We start from the raw sequence: 19,040 nt of genomic DNA on the forward strand, positions 1-19,040 counted from the left end.
GTACATAAAAAATTAGCCAGCATGGTGGCACATGCCTGTATTTCCAGGAAGGCTTGGAAGACTGAAGTGGAAGGATCGCCTGAGCCCAGAGGTAGAGGTTGTGGTGGCCCTGATCATGACACTGCACTCCAGCCTGGGAGTCAGAGTAGGACTCTGACTCAAAAACAAAACAAAACCTTATATGAGAAATATTAAAATATTGAAAATGTGTGCCCTAAAACGGAGGATCACTTATGAAGTGTTAAGTATTAAACATAGTGCTGAATAGCTTTTGTGCACGTTACAATTTAATCATCATAGTAACTCAGGATAGATGATTCGCTTCCATTTACAGATGAAGGAAACAAAGCATATAGAAATGATGTAAGTGGTAAGCGTCAGGAGGATTTAAATTCCGTTCTATCTGATTTCTAATCTTATGTATTCAATTTATATATGAAATGAGTGAGCTTTTAGGAGGAGATTTTGCTTTTTGCATTTGTTTATTTTCCTGTGTTTAGTTCATTAGAGTGAATTGTAACTCTTAATGCTATACAAAGAACTTAAAAGGCTTTTTTTCCTTCAGGGTTTTTCACAACAGTTCTTTAAGATGGTTGATCAAGTGCCAAGTAACTTAGTTTTTGCTATTCTCTATTTTTCATTTGTGTAACTGTCTTGGCAGGTTTCTCAGTTCTCTGTGTCTTGCCATAATGAATTTTGGAAGACTTTAGTGTGAAATACACAGACCTATTTAAAACTGGACTTAAACTATGATATCACTCCTATAAATAATGTAGTCACTTTAGTAAACTTAATGAAACTGTCTATTTAAAAAGTGAAAGAAAACACTTTGGGAATAGGCATTGTAACAGTTCTTTCTGGGAATTGCAAAGGAAAAGTAATTTGCTAGGGAAGAGAAAAATAAGGAAAATGAGGAAATGGGTGGTATGGGCTGGCAGAGTAGGTATGAGGTTCCAGAATATAAAGTTTGTTTGGTACACTGGTTACGCTAATTTGTATTCGATTAAAGAAAAAAAATCTTGCCTGAATTTATAATACTTAAGATTAGAACCATTCCATGTGCAATCACAAATGCCATTTCTGCTTAGATAAAAATGATCCTATTGCTCTTGAATTTAATAGTCTGTTAGATAGCAGGAATCATCAAGTAACCTCAAAGACCTAAAACTGAATAATCTTCCTTAAGATGTATGATATTTTAAATTTCTCTTCAGTTGCTTATGTTTCCCTTCCTTTTTTCCTTTCTCTTTCTACCTTCCTACCGCTCCTTGCTATTTCCTCCTGGGCGTGCTGTTGGAAAACTTGAGTTTATGACAATATCGAAGCATGAATTTTCTTGAATATTGTTTTGTCTGAAGACAATTTGTTCATTATTCTAGAGCATTTGCTTATTATGTAACTTTTTGTGATACTCTGCGGAGTTCTGTGCCTTGAGTACTAATCAGGCTTTCTACTTTTCCTTTTAAATAGTATGTATTGCATATGAAGATTTTGGGTCTGCTTTGTCTCACGAACACATTCTACCAGTGGCAGGACTTCCTTCTGGCTGCTTGAATTGGGAAGATTAACTAACAATATAGCAAAAAGCCAGTTTAGATGATTATGTGCTGGAGCTCGATGAGGGTTTGCAAGGGAAGTGTTACCTGAATGCCTTTTTATAATAGCCTCATGCGTATATTTTAATTTTAAATTATCAAAACTGTAAGAAGTGATGGCAGAAACAGGCCCAAATTCTTTGTTTTTCCACAGCAAGAAGAGAAAAAAATTATTGCTGATACACATCAACTTCCTTTTGCCAGCTGTAACCCATGGGATTTTTCTTTTTGCTTACCATCTCTTTCTCATGCAATGAATTTTGTGAAAGAATAAAAGCTGTGAGTCCAGAGATGGTAACTGAGGAGTGAGAATTGATGGCAATGCTGTAGCTTGTAGTGAACATGGGGCTTGCTGCCAAGATAAGGACCATTTTGAAGTGTTTACTTGGAGTTTTTGTCATCTTAAAAATATACTTGAATTCATTATATGAATTATTTCATGGTATATTTGACCTAAAAATACATATTACTCAAGTTTTGTATGTATCAATGTGGACTATGATCATTTTAATGGGAGAGATGACTTTATGATAAAATAAGCAAATGTCTATAAGTTTGAGGTTTTGCTCTTTGTATTAACAGGCAGGCAGTGGTTAAAGGTTCCCTTCCACATCCTTTTGCCTTGACGTTATTTGAGGACACATTGTACTGGACTGACTGGAATACACACTCCATTTTGGCTTGCAACAAGTATACTGGCGAGGGTCTGCGTGAAATCCATTCTAACATCTTCTCTCCCATGGATATACATGCCTTCAGCCAACAGAGGCAGCCAAATGGTAAGTGATCTTGATTTTTAGATTGAAAGTTGGAACAGCTTTGTAGCACTCTAATGTCTAGTTTTAGTGAGGGTCAGGAGGCGGGAGGGTATAACCAAAAGTAGTTGGAAGGAATAAAAAAGAGGGGAAAACATCAAAATATAGTTCAGATTAAATAATAGCCTATATTATTTGTAGCCTAGCACTTCAGTCTTTTGTTTGGATCAGTGGTTTTAGAGGTGGAAACTAGAGAAATAAATGAAAAATTGAGATAGCTCATAAGTTAGGTTTATACATAAATGCATTTCTTGTTCATATTATTTCTCTCAATGTCTGTTTGTGTGTGGTCATGTGAATGTATTTAAAAACAAACACTTTTTTGGATGGAGACCTCTTAATTCAGCTGATGAATTTAAGTTAATCTAGATTGCTGAATAAGATACCTGCTTAAACTTTTCTGTACACAAACCCCTACCTCTTTCTTTTAGTTTTGCTTCTGTTTTTGGTAAACCTTTATAATAACTTAAGCTGTGACTGATGACAACTTTGTTAGAGAAGGCTGGAATTAGGTTTAAAAGTATGTGTACTGTAGTATGAGTATGTGTAAAGTAGTGTGCGACTGTTAAGTGTTTGGCATTTGTATGTAAATAAATTTCTGGCATGTGTCTTAGTGTATTTCAGATTGTATTCTACAGCTAAAAATGAGTTTTTGGATCACAGATTGCTTTATATTAGCTTATTCCATTAGGGAGAGAATCAAATATTGAATGCGTGTTATGTTGGAATCTGATGGTCATGAGCCCATAAAAATGGTTTTAAATATATGTGTTACTCTTTTGTTAGAAAGAAATATTAAGTTACTCGTATGAATTATTTTCTCATGGTTAGCCCTCAGGAGAGAATTTTCCCTGGTTTTCTGCTTTTCAGTTTCCCCTCTTTTTTGCTTATCCCTTCGATGTGAATCTTTACATAGCATGACTTTTCAGCATTCTAATGACTTTTCTTGGCTTCCAGTGCCCTCCACCACAATATGTTTCATTCTTTGTGCTCATTCATCTTTAGTTCCTATTAGTCAACAGAAATTTTAACCTCCAGTTATACTGTCACCTTATTTTCTTATTCAGTGTACAGCCCCCAAGTTTTTATTCATATAGCTTTACTACACTTGAAGTGTCCTCCTGTCTATCCTTTCTATCATTTAAGGCTTCTGCCATGTTCTGTGACCTCTATGAAGCTTTTCTTCAATTCTTCAAACCTCAGTGGTTTATTTCCCATCTGACTTTATATTTACTTATTGTCTATAATCTGCAAAATATGACATTTAGTTGCATTGTTTTGTATTCTTTTCTAGTTTTATTGTATGCTAATTTTGGCTTACTAGCTAGATTGTAAACTCTTTTAAGGTACAGATATTCCTGCTTTACTTCTTGTGTATTCCTCTTTGGATACAAAATGGTAAGTAAAATCTCACTGATTAATTCCCTTCCTTGTAGATGGTTTGGTTGTCAAGCACCTGGATGACATTTGGTATTAATTTGGGGTTATCACAGTTGCTCACGTTATGGTTGTTAACCTTTGTGTACCTAGTAATCATTGGTATTAACCAGTGTGATTTATATTTGACAGCTACAAATCCATGTGGGATTGATAATGGTGGCTGTTCCCATTTGTGTTTGATGTCTCCAATCAAGCCTTTTTATCAGTGTGCTTGCCCCACTGGGGTCAAACTCCTGGAGAATGGAAAAACCTGCAAAGATGGTAAGAAGATGTTATCCAAGAAGGAAACACTTGGGGATAACAAGTGGAATTCTTTATTATTTATTTTCTCTATAATCAGCTTTATTACAGTGCTTTGACAGACATCACTTATCTCACAACCTTCACAAATGGTTATATGATGGAAATATTTTTTGTTTTATGGCATGTCTTGAATGCTATTTTAGAAATTAGTGTTTTAGGTAACATTTTTGAAAAAATTAGGTGCTGTATCTTTTCTCTGTCAAATCTCGTAGTCATTAATATTAAAATAGATTCCTGTGGAAAGGAAGTCATAAATAATGCATTTTTAACAGTAGGTAGTACTTGTAAATAAAGAACCTCTGTGGGGGAAAATGTATATTAAACTTTTAGCTAAAAGGAATATCATGAGCTAGATGTATTTTCTAACAAATGACTGAAGGATATTTTAAATTGCTTTTTAATGACAGAGAAGTGCTTCCAGAAGAAGGAAAAAAATTCCATATCATACTGTTTAAAACAACTTTTTTTTATACTTAGCAAACACTCTTTGCCTCTTCTCCTTACTCTTAATTCCCTATACAGAGAGGGTATGTTGGAGAAGGTATACTGATTTAGAACAATTCAAGGAACTTCTGGTTTGGAAAAAAACACCGGTTCGCTTTTTCTTCTTAATGAGAATGTTTTCTTCATTCTTACCCCTATGGATCACTATCTGGTTCTCTAGCAACCAGTAAGATCTGGTAAACAAATTGCTCTACTTAGCAGTGACTTTTTAATCTAACTGAAAAGCAGAAGCCTATTTTTCAGAGTGTGTCAGGGAGTTCCTGGTAAGGGGGTCAGGGAGTCAGAGAGATGAAATTGAGTCCATGTACAGGATGTTTGTTATGACTTGGCATTGATAAATTATCCTCATAGTCAAAGGTGAAGCTAGCTGACTCTTGTCAAACAGTTTTTATGACCAACAATAATTTGGTTTCAATTTAAAACAATAGGTTTTTGTAATGTTGCTTTTTTGTTTTAAAATGTAGTCTGATGTTAAAAACAGAAGATTTATTTTAGCAATAGTGGTCTGTCTCCTTCACAGCAGTACAAATGTACATGTTTAACCAGTTTTGAATTTCAGGTGTACATTTGGCATGTGGTAGGCTTAAGTTAACTATTCTGTTTTGATCACCTGGTTCAAATTAACGGCTCTGTGACTTCTTTATTGCAAAATTTTAGGCTGACTTTTTTTGGTAGTTAGCAGGGGTAGGGAATTGTAATAGGTTATTTCTACTTGGTATCTGCTATGGCATTTGAGGCTGTAATTTCTCCAAGTTTGAGTCGATTTATAATTAGCCATAGGGTGAAAAAGCTGATTTTGAGAGGCTTTGCTTTGCTTCTTAGTTTTTTAACCATAATACCAGATTGATGCTTGAAATTATAGGCCTTTTTTTTTTTTTGGGACAGACTCATTTCTTTAGTTAGGAATCTTTTCTTTCTCTTTTCAGTTGTCAATTTGTTTGTTATCATTTATTAGCTTCTTAGACGATTTTTTGGCTGATGGTTGACTTGAGCATTAGAAATGAAAACAGGCCAAGCTCGGTGGCTCAACCTGTAATCCCAGCACTTTGGGAGTCTGAGGCGAGTGGATTACTTGAGCCTGTGGGTTCGAGACCAGCCTGGTGAGACCTCATCTCTACAGTAAATAAATAAATAAATTATTAGCCAGGCATGGTAGTGCATACCTGTAGTTCCAGCTACTTGGAAGGTCGAGGCAGAAGGATCGCCGGAGCCCAGCAGGTTTACACTGGGGTGGCAGTGAGTGTGCCACTGCCACTCCAGCCTGGGCGACAAAGTGAGACTCCAACTCAAAAAATAAAATAAAATAAAACAAAGAGTGAGTTCAATATCCTCATTCTCATTTGGGGTTTCGGTGTACAACATTTCATAAATAAATCTAATTTAAAACTCAGTGAAATAAAAATCTGAAAGTCTTTATTTTTTAAAGCTAATAGTAGTATGTTAGTTAGTATTTGTTGAGTACTTAATATGCTTTGTACCTCCTGAGTTTTACATTGATCTTTTGTCCTCATATCAACTTTATATGGTATAGATGAGGAAACTAGGCTTGGAGAGATGAGATATTTTCCCTAAGTTTGTATAGCTTCTTGAATCAAATTCAATTGGATCCACAACTCTTACTCTTAACCACTGTGTTATGTTTATCTGGTTTCCTTTCTCTGTTGCTGCTGTTTTTTTTGTCAGCTTCCTTTGTTCTTGGTTCTTTCAGGTATTACCCTATATTTTTCTTTGCTTTACTGAGATGTAATTTATGTACCATATAAAAATCTATCAATTTTAAATGTACAATTCAATGATTTTTAGTAAATTTACAGAGCTATGCAACCATCACCATAATTCAGTTTTAGAATATCCCCACCAACCATGAAGATTCTTATCCTAGATTTCTTTATCTTTTACAAGATACTTCTTGGGATCTGTGTCCTACATCTCCTTCTTCCTTTATACTCAACTACTTAGCTTCTTGGTTATTACTTAGTCATTATTCATTATACTTTTAAATAGCTAGATTGATTCCAGTAGCTATATGATGAATGAAACCACAGAGTGGATCAAAACTTGATTTAGAGAGTCTAGTCATGGTACTGCTTGAACTCATAGTGGACGCTTCCTATTTCACTGTATTACTTTCCATGTACAGTCTAAAGAGAGCTAGTATCTTTTTATACTCATATATTTTTCTACTCCTGAAGAAGTTCTGCATTCTTTATTTAGAGTAGCTACATTTTGCCTATGGGTTTCAAATTATTCCTTTTCACTTTGTTGTTCTAGGTGCCACTGAATTATTGCTTTTGGCCCGAAGGACGGACTTGAGACGCATTTCTTTGGATACACCAGATTTTACAGACATTATCCTGCAGTTAGAAGACATCCGTCATGCCATTGCCATAGATTATGATCCTGTAGAAGGTTATATCTACTGGACTGATGATGAAGTGAGGGCCATACGCCGTTCATTCATAGATGGCTCTGGCAGTCAGTTTGTGGTCACTGCTCAAATTGCTCATCCTGATGGTATTGCTGTTGACTGGGTCGCACGAAATCTTTACTGGACAGACACTGGCACTGATCGGATAGAAGTGACAAGGCTCAATGGGACCATGAGGAAGATCTTAATTTCAGAGGACTTAGAGGAACCCCGAGCTATTGTGTTAGATCCCATGGTTGGGTAAGAAGCTCTGCTAATAGTAAATTTCTGTATGATGTTTCGGTTTTTCACATCCCTAAAAACATTAACCAAGACAACATGACATATATGTTGGTTTTCAGCCAACAAATCTTTAATGGCTGTCCATTTTTAGGATATAGTGATTGGAATAAAATCTCAAGCTAAAGAATTGCTGTTTTTTGCTGTGAATGTTTTGAATATTTTTTCTTTCTAAATTAAGTTCATGTTTGCTGTCTTTAGGTGTTGTCTGCAGATTTTGCTTAGATTGTATCATGATCATGAACAATGTGGAAAGAAATTGTTTTCAGGACTTTCTTTTCTGCTGAAGATTTCATTTTGTCCTATTTTCAGTGCTTTATCATAAGAATATTTCTACCTTATATTTTTCCAAATACATGAATGACTTGATTTCCAAAACTTGGTCAGGTCATGCAGCTTTACTTTTAGTTGTTTTGTTTTGTTTGTCATGCCACCCTGACTGTAGTCCAGAGAAGTACAATTTTTTATATACTCATAGATGTTATTGTTATTGTGAGATTTATCCTGAGGATGAACATGGTGAAAAAGTATTACACCTCAGTATAAATTAGTACCTTAGAGCCGTTTAAACATCTAGGAGCCAGAAGAATCACTTAGCACTGCAGAAAGAATTAATTATTTTGGGAATTCAGTTTTTCATTTGAATGTCAGCACTGGGATAGCCTTTTTGTGTCAGAGATGACAAGCCATTGAGGAAAGGAGAAGAATTTCATGGAAAGAAGTACAAAATATTTTGGAAAAAACATAAGTAAAATTGAATCTCATTATTGGGAGGCATTTTCAGGATCAGTTCTAAAACACATTGATCTGAAAATTTTCTACAAGTTTCTACACTGCTGTGATAAATGTTTCAAACATACCCTTCATATGTTTAAGTCCTATGTGGTTTTTTTTTTCTTCTATGGCATTGACTGATAATAACAGTGTAATATGAAGAATGTATCTCATCTTTAAGATATATGAAAGTTACATTTTATTATCTATTTTTAGCTCTTTTTCTCTATACTTTTATAGGTACATGTATTGGACTGATTGGGGAGAGATTCCGAAAATTGAGCGGGCAGCTCTGGATGGTTCTGACCGTGTCGTGTTGGTTAACACTTCCCTTGGTTGGCCAAATGGTTTAGCCTTGGATTATGATGAAGGCAAAATATACTGGGGAGATGCCAAAACAGACAAAATTGAGGTTTGTGTTTTCTTTTTCATTTTGAAACCAGTTTTATAATGGTTTTAGAGTTGATAGGAATTTGATACAGGTATTCTTACCTTGTAACAGTTGTGTGGGGTGCCAAAGGTATCTTTTACAGAAATTTTACTCAGCTTTCATGATTCTGGGGGTATATATTCTCTTCTCCATAATCCTAGGATTCAGAAATGAATTGGTATTAGAAATAGGTGTTCACCTATTTTTAGTTTTAAAAGCTTATGTAAATGATTTTCCTCATTTTGGGCAAAGCCACTGCCTGAATTTCCTAGGGGCAGTTTCTGTAAACCAACATTATATAAGATCTATGCTAGATGACCTTCAGGTTTGAAAAATGAGGGCTATATGTGTGTATATATTTTATTGTTACTAGTGTTGTGGGTTGGTGGTGGAATATATTAAATATTAAGATGGTTACATGCAAGCAATTTTTAAATTGATTTATGGGATGCATGGGAGAAAGATTAATTAACCAAAGCTTGGGAAAAAGTACTTACTAAATGGTAGAATTAAGTTTGTGGTAATCAAATAGAATTATGGTGAAAACAATCGGTGAGTATTTTATCACAGTGTTTTGCAAATGACACATCCCTGATGTTGGGTGTTATGTCTAAAATTTGTAACTTTGAATTTAGACTGTGTTAAAGGATCACACAGATAAAACAGAATTAGGGTCTCAATTTTCCTTTGGTAGAAACTTCTCATATAAGGAATGGTTTTAAATGGTTCTTCAGAGAACCACTACACACATCTATTGGATAGAAAATTTAGACTCTAGAGCAGTTATTTTAGAAAGGTAATCCCAAGACATGCCAGGGACTCTAAGGGAATAATGTCTTAAAGGGCCTTCCTTCCAGAATGGAATCTTGGAATAGAAGAAACCCATTAGTATTCCACCAAACTCAAATACTGAAAATGGCATCTCTTGTTCTTGCAGCTGGTTTTCATTAATAGAAAATTTTGCATAGACTAACTATATACATTTTCTCCCTGTTGTTAGTGTTTTACTGCCTCCCATTCCCTTCAAATCCAAGTTAGTGTTTGAATTTTTTAACAGCTGGAGTGCAGTTTTAATGAGACAAGGTTATGAGTTCACTTTTTCAGACAGGCTTCATTTTTGTCTGCTCAAGTATAAATTGGCTACCTAATTCCAACCGGTTCACAATTGTGTATTGTTGATCAGCTGTGGACCATACATAAGCATATAGGTATTAATAGTCTTAGGAAAACAGTTTAATGCCCATGTGTTTTAGAAGAATGTCTGTAGCAATAACATTTACATAAGGGAAGGACACTTGATTTATTGTCATGTAGGGTTTTTTAAAAATTCCATCTTTGGTTTTGTCTTTCTTAGCCTACTGTGACTGATTGATTAGCTTGAAAATAAAACCACTTGTTTCTTACTGGACATATTTTGAGTCTTATTTTCCCCACTTCAGGTATATTTAATACTTTAGATACAGAACTTTCTTCAAAATCACAAATAGTTCAGAGGAGGGTCAGATAAATAAATAAAAATTTATAGAGGCTCTGAGTGACAGTGTTGAGGAATAAAAATGAATACACAAATGTGACAGTATACATATATAACGTTGGTTAAATAGGAGTTATTTTCTTAGTTTGCAGTGAGTGCAATAGATTTTACAATTAGAGCTCCCTCTGGCCTCTTTGCTGTTTTCTTGAGCTGTGCGTTTGTATATTATATAGTTGTGTCATTGGCTCTGCACCCCTTCTTTTGTCCTTCCCTATGTGGTACCGGCATCCTTAAACCTGCTTTTTAGATCCGTCTTTTTCTTTCCATGTTTGCTGAAACAGAATGACTGTTTGGTCTCTGTCCTTTTTTAACAGATTGTTTGGTGTTAGTGGTAAATTTACTTCCACTAAACCATATACATGAAGACTTCTCCTTATTCTTTCCCTTGGAGATTCTGATGAGGTTTCATTAGTTGGATATTAGTGCTTTTGCTGTTTTCTTTACATAGGTATATCTGATAAATTGGGAAAGCAGGCAGTTATTTATTCCCTTCTTATGATGACGTAAAATTTAAAATTACTGGTAATTGGCAAACTAAAGAAAAAACGCAGCTTTTCATCTAAAGTAATGTTGCATAACTAGGGGAGAAAAGCTGATCGTTTCCCTTCCTGAGACTAGTAGTGATTGCAGGAGTAACTACTATCATCACCTTTTCTTCTTCCTTTGCTTGATAGTAAGCTGATAATGTTGAACTTGAAAACTTTTAGAAAGATATCATAGTTTTTTAAATGTCCCCTTTTCCAAGAAATATATTTGCTAGCCTCTTGTTATGTAGCAGTTAATCCCAGTTACTGATCTGACCCTAGTCCGGATGACATGATCCCTTATAGTTCTATTTTTTTAAGAAAGCATTCCAGTTTTTTTCATGCCCAAGAATGAAAGCTGCTTTTCTCTGAAATTATAAGAGAATATCAGATTATGGTTGTAATAATCCTGTTCTCTTCTGGAAGATGTAGTCTGTTTGGGATCAAGTTGCCCTGTATGTTTTTATAGTACATTTGGGAAGAAAGGATAGTTACTTAGTAAATCATTATGTAGCAATGAAAGGCATAGTAAACCCTTGTGTTTTGAGTGGATCTCTGGGAAGAGCTCATGATGTTCATTCACTTATGCTGTCTGCTCGCTCATTGGAAATTCCTTAGATCAACTTCTCACTTCCTCTTTTTTTCAGCGATGATATGACCAGATGCTGGCTATGTTAGAGAGTTGGGTCTAAGGATTAGGGAAACCAGAGAGAAGGAATGGGGTTTTAGACTTTATTTTTTACTCTACAGAGTTATAGAAAGAATGAATAGGTTTACCCCAGGTTTATAATAAGCCTCTAGAAAGAGGGATTGAACATAGGACATAGCAAATGATGTCATGTTTTTTAAAAAGACAGTTGTGATATGTGGCTGCTGCTTTGTGTAGTAATGTTTATGTGAGATATGTCTGCTTTTCCTACTTGTTAGTTGATAGTGGCCACTTACCTGTGGGTGTTATTTAAAAGGTACTTGCTAGTATGTACTTGTTTATGCCTCTTCTTCATTATGCTAAAATGATCTTACAGTCTTTTACAAACAAACTTTCTAGTTTACTTGTCTGCACTGTGCTTCTGCCACACCCCTAGTTTTTACTAGAGTGTTCTGGACCTTCCCATAATAAGTACTAAACCATTAGCAGAAAGAATCATTTATGTTTTCTGGTAAGGGAAGCATCAGAAGCCTTTATTTCTAATTTATGTGACCCTGCAGTAGGCAGAACAACATTGTGTCTTCACAGTCCCATTTTTTTTTTGGTCAGATACCAAAAACATCTGTTGCACTGTGAGCCTGTAGTACTGCTTACTAAATTGCAAAAACATATCATTGATAATTTATAAACTTAAAGCATTTCTTGCCATTATATAAAATTAAGAATGTATTATTAACTTGTATTTTCTTGAGGTTGCTTTTCTCATTATATACCAATTTAACTGGTTGATAAAATATGATTTGAATCACTGGTTTTACTGAAAACAATAGTATTGTCATAGCTACATTTTCCTCACAGTTTATTCTTTCATTATATACTTTTTATTTCAGTTCCCTTCCCACCCCCTTAATTTCTGAGCTTCTTCTGACAATATAGGGATAGTAGATAAAAAGAGAAATTTTTTGTCTACTTTAAGCCCATGTGTGTTTGTTTTAAATCTTGATGCAAGTTTCCTTACTTTAAGAGGATACAATGTTCATAGGTATTTTTGTCCAGATCGAATTATACCTGGCACTACTTTGTTGGGAAACAGAAACAGAGATTGTTAGAATCTTTAGTACCAAGAAATTTTGAATAAAGAGGATATTATTTTGTATGATGTGTGCTGAAAACTTGGCATTTGGTGAATGTTTTGTTTCATATTCTAAGCCTGAAATTGCAGTGCTGCTTTTCCTCTGATAACTTTCTTCATTTCATGAATACCCTAATAAGGAAAATTGTTTCCCAAGTATTTCGATTTCTTTTTTAAAGGGATTTCTTTGTCTGGCATCTCACAAGAATCTGTTTATAATTTTTCTTACTGTTCGTTTCTAAGATTTAATTTCTCTATGGAAATTTTAATAATATAATAATCTATTGTTGAGATAAAGCTCTTCTGATAATAAGACAAGTATCAACGAGTACTCCCTTTTGAATCTTTGCCAGTTTGGAACATTCAGTGTTTCTTTTTTTTTTTTGAGTTGTAGTCTCACTCTGTCGCCCAGGCTGGAGTGCAGTGGCACACTCCTGGCCACCGCAGCCTCGACCTGCTGGGCTCCGGCAATCCTTCCTCCTCAGCCTTCCAAGTAGCTGGGACTACAGGCATGCGCTACCATTCCCAGCTAATTTTTGATTTATTGTAGAGATGAGGTCTCGCCAAGTTGCCTGGGCAGGTCTCGAACCCACGGGCTCAGGCAATCCACTCGCCTCAGCCTCCCAAAGCACTGGGATTACAGGCGGAGCCACCGAGCCCAGCCTCAGTGTTTCTTAAAATTGATTATACTTTCAGTTTGAGAAATATTCAAGATAATTAACTTAAATACCTGAATCTTTGCTCATTTCTACTACTTTACCATACAGTGTGTATGGTATGTGTGTGAATATATATTTTTCCTGAAATCTTCATAACAGAAGAATGATATTGATGATGTTGATGAACTCCATCATTAGATTCCTCAGTACAACAGAGCACCTAGATTTGGGGCCTTATATTCATCGAGTTCTAAACGTGGTGCTGGCCTATTACATGATGGTGTATCTGTTTGGTGTGCATCTCACGATAATAAATTTATGAACTCCTATTTGAAAATTGCCAGTTGGTATTCAGTCCTATCATCATTATTATAACTTGTTATAGTCTACAGCAGCCAAAGTAGTACATCATCTAGTTTTATGCTTTGTTATTTCATTATTCACTCTATATTACCTGACTCTAAATAAAATTATTGCAAGTATATATAATGAGAGAAACTTTCTTGATGATAGGTATAATCATGCTGAACTGAACTGCCACCTCAAATCCAAGAGCCTCACCAAACAAGATACTTTACCTCAATTAGGAGTTTGGGTGGTTTAACTATATAAATTAGGATAATCTGATGCATGCTGGTACTTGAAAAGTGTTCTAGTGACCAAGTTTGAACTTGCTCTTAAACCATTTTTTAAAATGCACTGTTGAGGCTGGACCCAGTGGCTCATACCTGTAATCCTAGCACTTTGAGAGACTGAGGCAAGAGGATTACTTGAGCCCGGGAACTTGAGACTGTCTTGGACAACACCGTGAGACACCCATTTCTAATAAAAATAAAGAATAAATAAAAATGAAATGAACTGTTGTTATACCTTTTTATGTCATGTTTTAGTATAAAACTATTTAATATATGGAGATTTTTAGAAAGTACTTTATTTCTTTGGGTTTTGTACTCTTAAAGTAAAAGAATGCTGATTTTAGTGTCCTACTTAAGAAAGGAGAGTTAGCCTCTTAAGTTGTAACAGTGTTTAGTTGTTAAGAGTGGTAATCTCTAGATCTTTATTGAAATCTTTTATAATAATGGACCCTAACTTTAATTCTTGTTTGATTTTGCCATTCAACTGAGTGACATTAGATAATTCACCTAATCTCTGGCCAGTAAAACCATTTGAACCAAATGATCTTTAAGATTTCTTTCAGTAGCCGGGCTCGGTGGCTCAGCCTGTAATCCCGCGCTTTGGGAGACTGGGGTGGGTGGATTGCCTGAGCCCACGGGTTCGTGGCCCGCCTGGACAACTTGGCGAGACCTCATCTCTACAATAAAAAAAATTTTTTTAAAAATCAGCCGGGCGTGGTATCGCGCGCCTGTAGTTCCAGCTACTCAGAAGGCTGAGGCGGAAGGATCGCCGGAGCCCAGCAGGTCGAGGCTGCGGTGGCCGGGAGTGGCCACTGCATTCCAGTCTGGGTGACAGAGTGAGACTCCAACTCAAAAAAATGATTAATTAATTAATTAATTAATTGTAAAAAAGATTTCTTTCAATTATTACATTTTCTGATGTTTACTGTACTAACTGCATATCTTAGGTTAAGAATGGACAACACACTTTGCTTTGGGAAAATTACTAAAAGGAAATTCATATTGTAGATGACATGAATATTTTCTTTTAGCTTTTTATTATTTTCTGTGGTGTTAATCCCTATTACCTAACGAAAATTTGCTTTTAGGGGGTTCAGATTCTCCAATAAGCCAACTTTACTGAAACAGCCTCTCCTGGTAAACTAATCATTTAGATTTTGTACTGACCTATAGTCAAGCTACTCCATTACTCACATGCTTGGGAGGTTTAAATAAATGTTTAGAACTGTTGTTTGAAGTTTACCAAATATGTAACTTTTTCTTTCTTTTTTTTTTTTTGGTAATGGAGTCCATGTAAAATACTGTTTTTGAGACTGGAGATGACTTTTCTAGAGGTGGGAAACTGCTATCATTTTAAAAGAATCATAGAGATTTTATTTTTATTTAGTTGGAAAGGATAGGTAGATAATGGCAACGACCACAATTTGGTGACTTCTTGGGAGGCAGCTTGCAAAATGTTGAGTAGTTAACAGTGATAGAAATTTTAACTTTTTGTTTCAGTTTAAAGTTATCACCAGCCATTTAAAGATTCTGTGTAATAGTCATTCCTAAAGTCATCCACAGTAAACACAGGATTCTCCTTCAATTTCTTTTCACTTTAACTGTGATCTGTAGTTTAAAAATTTATACCTACTAATAATGTAATAATACAGGCCCTGTAATTTTTTTGTTGAACTCTAAGATTTTGCAAACTCATTATTCAATTTAATACAATTTTTGTTGCTGTTAGTTTTGATCTGATATAACTCGAAAAAGGATTAAAATTCCTTTTGTTCTACTGAGATTCTGATAGAATGTTATTGTTTTAGTATTTATAACTTGAGCTTCAAACATCTGCCAGACCTCAAGTTTGTAAGTAGGGATGAAATTAGAAGTTTTATGCCATTAATATAATTAATATAGTCTATTCAGATTTTTTTTTGATTGACTCTAATGACTTGGCTTTTATACTTGTTGGAGTTTTATGATGTTGCTTCTGTGTTTTAGTTGCTATGTTATTCATAGACTATGAAAAAAAAATCCTTCTGTGCCACAATAGATTTCATTAGTCTGCAGATAGTAAGTAAAAATGTTTCATGGGTTTTCAGAATGTTGTTGTCTTTGAATAAAAGAAAGTTGTTTTTAAGCTGATAAAATTAGCCATTGTTTGTTTCTAGATAGTACCATATAGACACACAAATAATGTCCCTTCTTTCCCAGGTTGTTCCTTCTAAAAGTTCATCAGTGCTTTGTACTTTTTTGATTAGTTAGCTTATTTTGTTTCCTCAAGGTCATCTAGCTTTCTGTTTAGAAAGAAAAGAATGGATTTCAAGTGTCTTAATTATTAATACAGTATTTTTTTCATGTTGTGCTCTGCTTCTTCTTCTAGATTATTCATTTGAAATAATTTCAGACTTACAAAAAATTTGCAAGAATAATATCTTTCGGCCAGGCACAGTGGCTCACCTGTATAATCCCAGCACTTTGGGAGGCCAAAATGAGAGGATTGCCAGAGCCCACAGAATTGAGACCAGCCTGGGCAACTTAGGAAGACCTCATCTCTACAATAAATTTTAAAAAATTAACCAGGCATGGTGGTATGTGCCTATAGTTCCATCTACTTTGAAGGCTAAGGCTGAAGGCTTGCCTGAGCCCAGCAGGTTGAGGCTACAGTAGCCATCAGCATGTCACTGCACTCCATCCTGGGTGACACAGTGAGACTCTAACTCAAAATAAATAAATAAATAAATAAAGAATAATGTATTTCACCCAGTTTTATTTTACATTATCTATCAACAACCAAGAAATTAAAATTGATACCATTTCCATCATTCCTTATTTATATGTTGGTTTGTTTATGAAAGATGGCCTCTTGCTCTGTTGCCCAGGCTGTAGTACATTGATGCAATGATAACTCCTGGGCTCAAACAGTGCTCTTGCCTCAGCTTCCCGAGTACAGGCATGTGCTACCACACCTGGTTAAGTTTTGTTGGTTTGTTTTTTGTAGAGATAAAAATCTCACTATGTTGCCCAGGCTGCTCTTGAACTCCTGGCCTCAAGTGATCTTGCTTTGACCTTCCAAAGTGCTGGGATTATAGGTGTGAAGCACTGGACCCAGCCCCCTTTTATATTTATTAATTGTGGAATTCTCCTGTAAAGAACTGTCCTTTCTCCTCTATTTATTTAATAAGTTATTCATTTGTATCAGTATTCACTGATGAATGGTTTATTTTATTCTAGATTATATTCCATTATTATTATTATTACAGCCATACTTCAGCAATATTGTGAGTTCAGTTCCAAACCACCACAATAAAGTAAATATAGCAAGAAAGCAAGCCAGGTGGTTTTTGTATTCCTGGTACATGTAAAAGTTGTATTTCTACTATACTATAATCTATTAAATGTGCAATAGCATCATGTTATAAAAAATGCACATAACCATAATTTAAAAATACTTTATTGCTAAAAAATGTTGACCATAACCTGAGCCTTCAGCAAGTCATAACCTTTCTGCTGGTAGGAGGTGCTGCCTCAGTGTTGATGGCTACTGACTGATCAGGGTGGTGGTTGCTGACTGTAGGGGTGGCTGTGGCCATGGCAATTTCTTTCTTTCTTCTTTTTTTAAAATTTTAGATTCAGGGAGACACATGACATTACATGGACATATAGTGTGGTGGTGGGGATTGGGTCTCAGGTGTTTCATTCCCCAGATAGTGAATATTGTGCCCCATAGGTAGTTTCTGAGTCCTAGTCTCACTGTGGCCGTTTCTAAAATAAGGCTATAATGAGGTTGGCCACATTAATTGACTCTTCTCTGATGAGCGAATTCTCAGTAATATGCAATGCTGTTTGATAGCATTTTACCTACTGTAGAACTTTTTTCAAAATTAGAGTCCATCCTCTCAAACTTTGATCCTGCTTTATCAACGTAAGTTTATGTGGTATTACAAATCCTATGTTGTAATTTCAGCAATGTTCATGGCATGTTCAGCAGCAGATTTCATCTCAAGAAACGACTTTCTTTGTTCATCTATAGGAAACAACTCCTCATCTGTTGTTGTGAAATGACAGCAATTCAGTCACAACTTCAGGCTCCATTTCTCATTCTAGTTCTCTTGCTGTTTCCACCATATGTGCAGTTACTTCCTCCACTGAGGTCTTGAATCCCTCAGAATCATCCATGAGGGTTGGAATTACCTTCTTTAAAACTCTTCTTAACGTTGATTTTTTAAAACCTTTTATGAATTACAAATGTTCTTAATGGCATCTAGGGCGGGGAATTCTTTACAGAAGGTTTTCAATTTACTTTGCCCAGATCCATCAGAGGAATAACTGTCTATGGCAGATATATACTCTCACAAAATTTATTTCTTCAATAATAAGACTTGAAAGTCAAAATGATCCTTGATCCATGGGCTACAGAATGGATATTCTATAAGCAGGCATGAAACATTAATCTTGTACATCTCCATTAGAACTCTTGGAAGACCAAGTGCATTGTCAATGAGCAGAAATAGTTTGAATGTTTTTCTGAACATTACATCTAATGGTGGGCTTAAAATACCCAGTAAACTGCAGATAACAACAAATGTGTTGTTATCTAGGCTTTGTTTTTCCATTTATAGAACACAGGCAGAGTAGATTTAGCATAATTCTTAAGGGCCCTAGGATTTTTGGTCATTGAGCGTTGTTTTCAAACTTAGTCACCAGCTGCGTTAACAAGAGAGTCAGCCTGTCCTTTGAAGCTTTAAAGCCAGGCATTGACTTCTCCTCTCTAGCTATGAGAGTACTAGATGGCATCTTCTTCCAATAGCAGGCTGTTGGTTTCTGTTGAAAATGGAAATGTAGCCCCCTTCATCAATGATTATAGCAAGGTATTCTAGATAATTTGTGACAGGTTTTTTATCAGCACTTGCTGCTTCACCATGCACTTTTAGGTTGTGGAGACAGCTTCTTTCCTTAAACACCATGGGCCAATCACGGCCAGCTTCCAACTTTTCTTCTGCATTTTCTGCTCTCCTTCCTCTGCCTTCATAGAATTGAAGAGAGTTAGAGCTTCCTCTGGCTTAGGCTTTGGCTTAAGTCAATATTGTACTGGTTTGATCTTCTGTACTACTAAAATTTTCTCCGTATCAGTGATACGACCATTTTACCTTATCATTCAGTGTTCAGTGGATTAGCATTTTTAATTTCTTTCAAGAATTTTTTCTTTATATTTGCAACTTGACCACCTGGCATAAGAGGCCTAACTTTTAACCTGTTTGGGATTTGAGATGCCTTCCTCACTATGCTTAATCATTTCTAGCTTAATACTATTGATTTTTTAAAGGGAGCTTTTTTTCCTCACTTTTAAAAAG

General features: G+C 35.4%; 1 protein-coding gene across 1 annotated transcript in view; it reads left to right on the forward strand.

Annotated features, from left to right (window-relative positions):
* LRP6 (LDL receptor related protein 6) overlaps positions 1–19,040 on the forward strand; it is a 161,626-nt gene that overhangs the window by 85,029 nt on the left and 57,557 nt on the right. Inside the window, exons 5-8 of the mRNA XM_008062923.2 lie at positions 2,178–2,374; positions 3,980–4,111; positions 6,929–7,325; positions 8,379–8,550. Coding sequence (XP_008061114.1) covers positions 2,178–2,374; positions 3,980–4,111; positions 6,929–7,325; positions 8,379–8,550 — 898 coding nt within the window. The remainder of the gene's footprint in view (positions 1–2,177; positions 2,375–3,979; positions 4,112–6,928; positions 7,326–8,378; positions 8,551–19,040) is intronic.

The sequence above is a fragment of the Carlito syrichta genome, unplaced genomic scaffold (assembly GCF_000164805.1).
Source record: "Carlito syrichta isolate Samal-C Ts95f unplaced genomic scaffold, Tarsius_syrichta-2.0.1 Scaffold305884, whole genome shotgun sequence".
Taxonomy (NCBI): domain Eukaryota; kingdom Metazoa; phylum Chordata; class Mammalia; order Primates; family Tarsiidae; genus Carlito; species Carlito syrichta.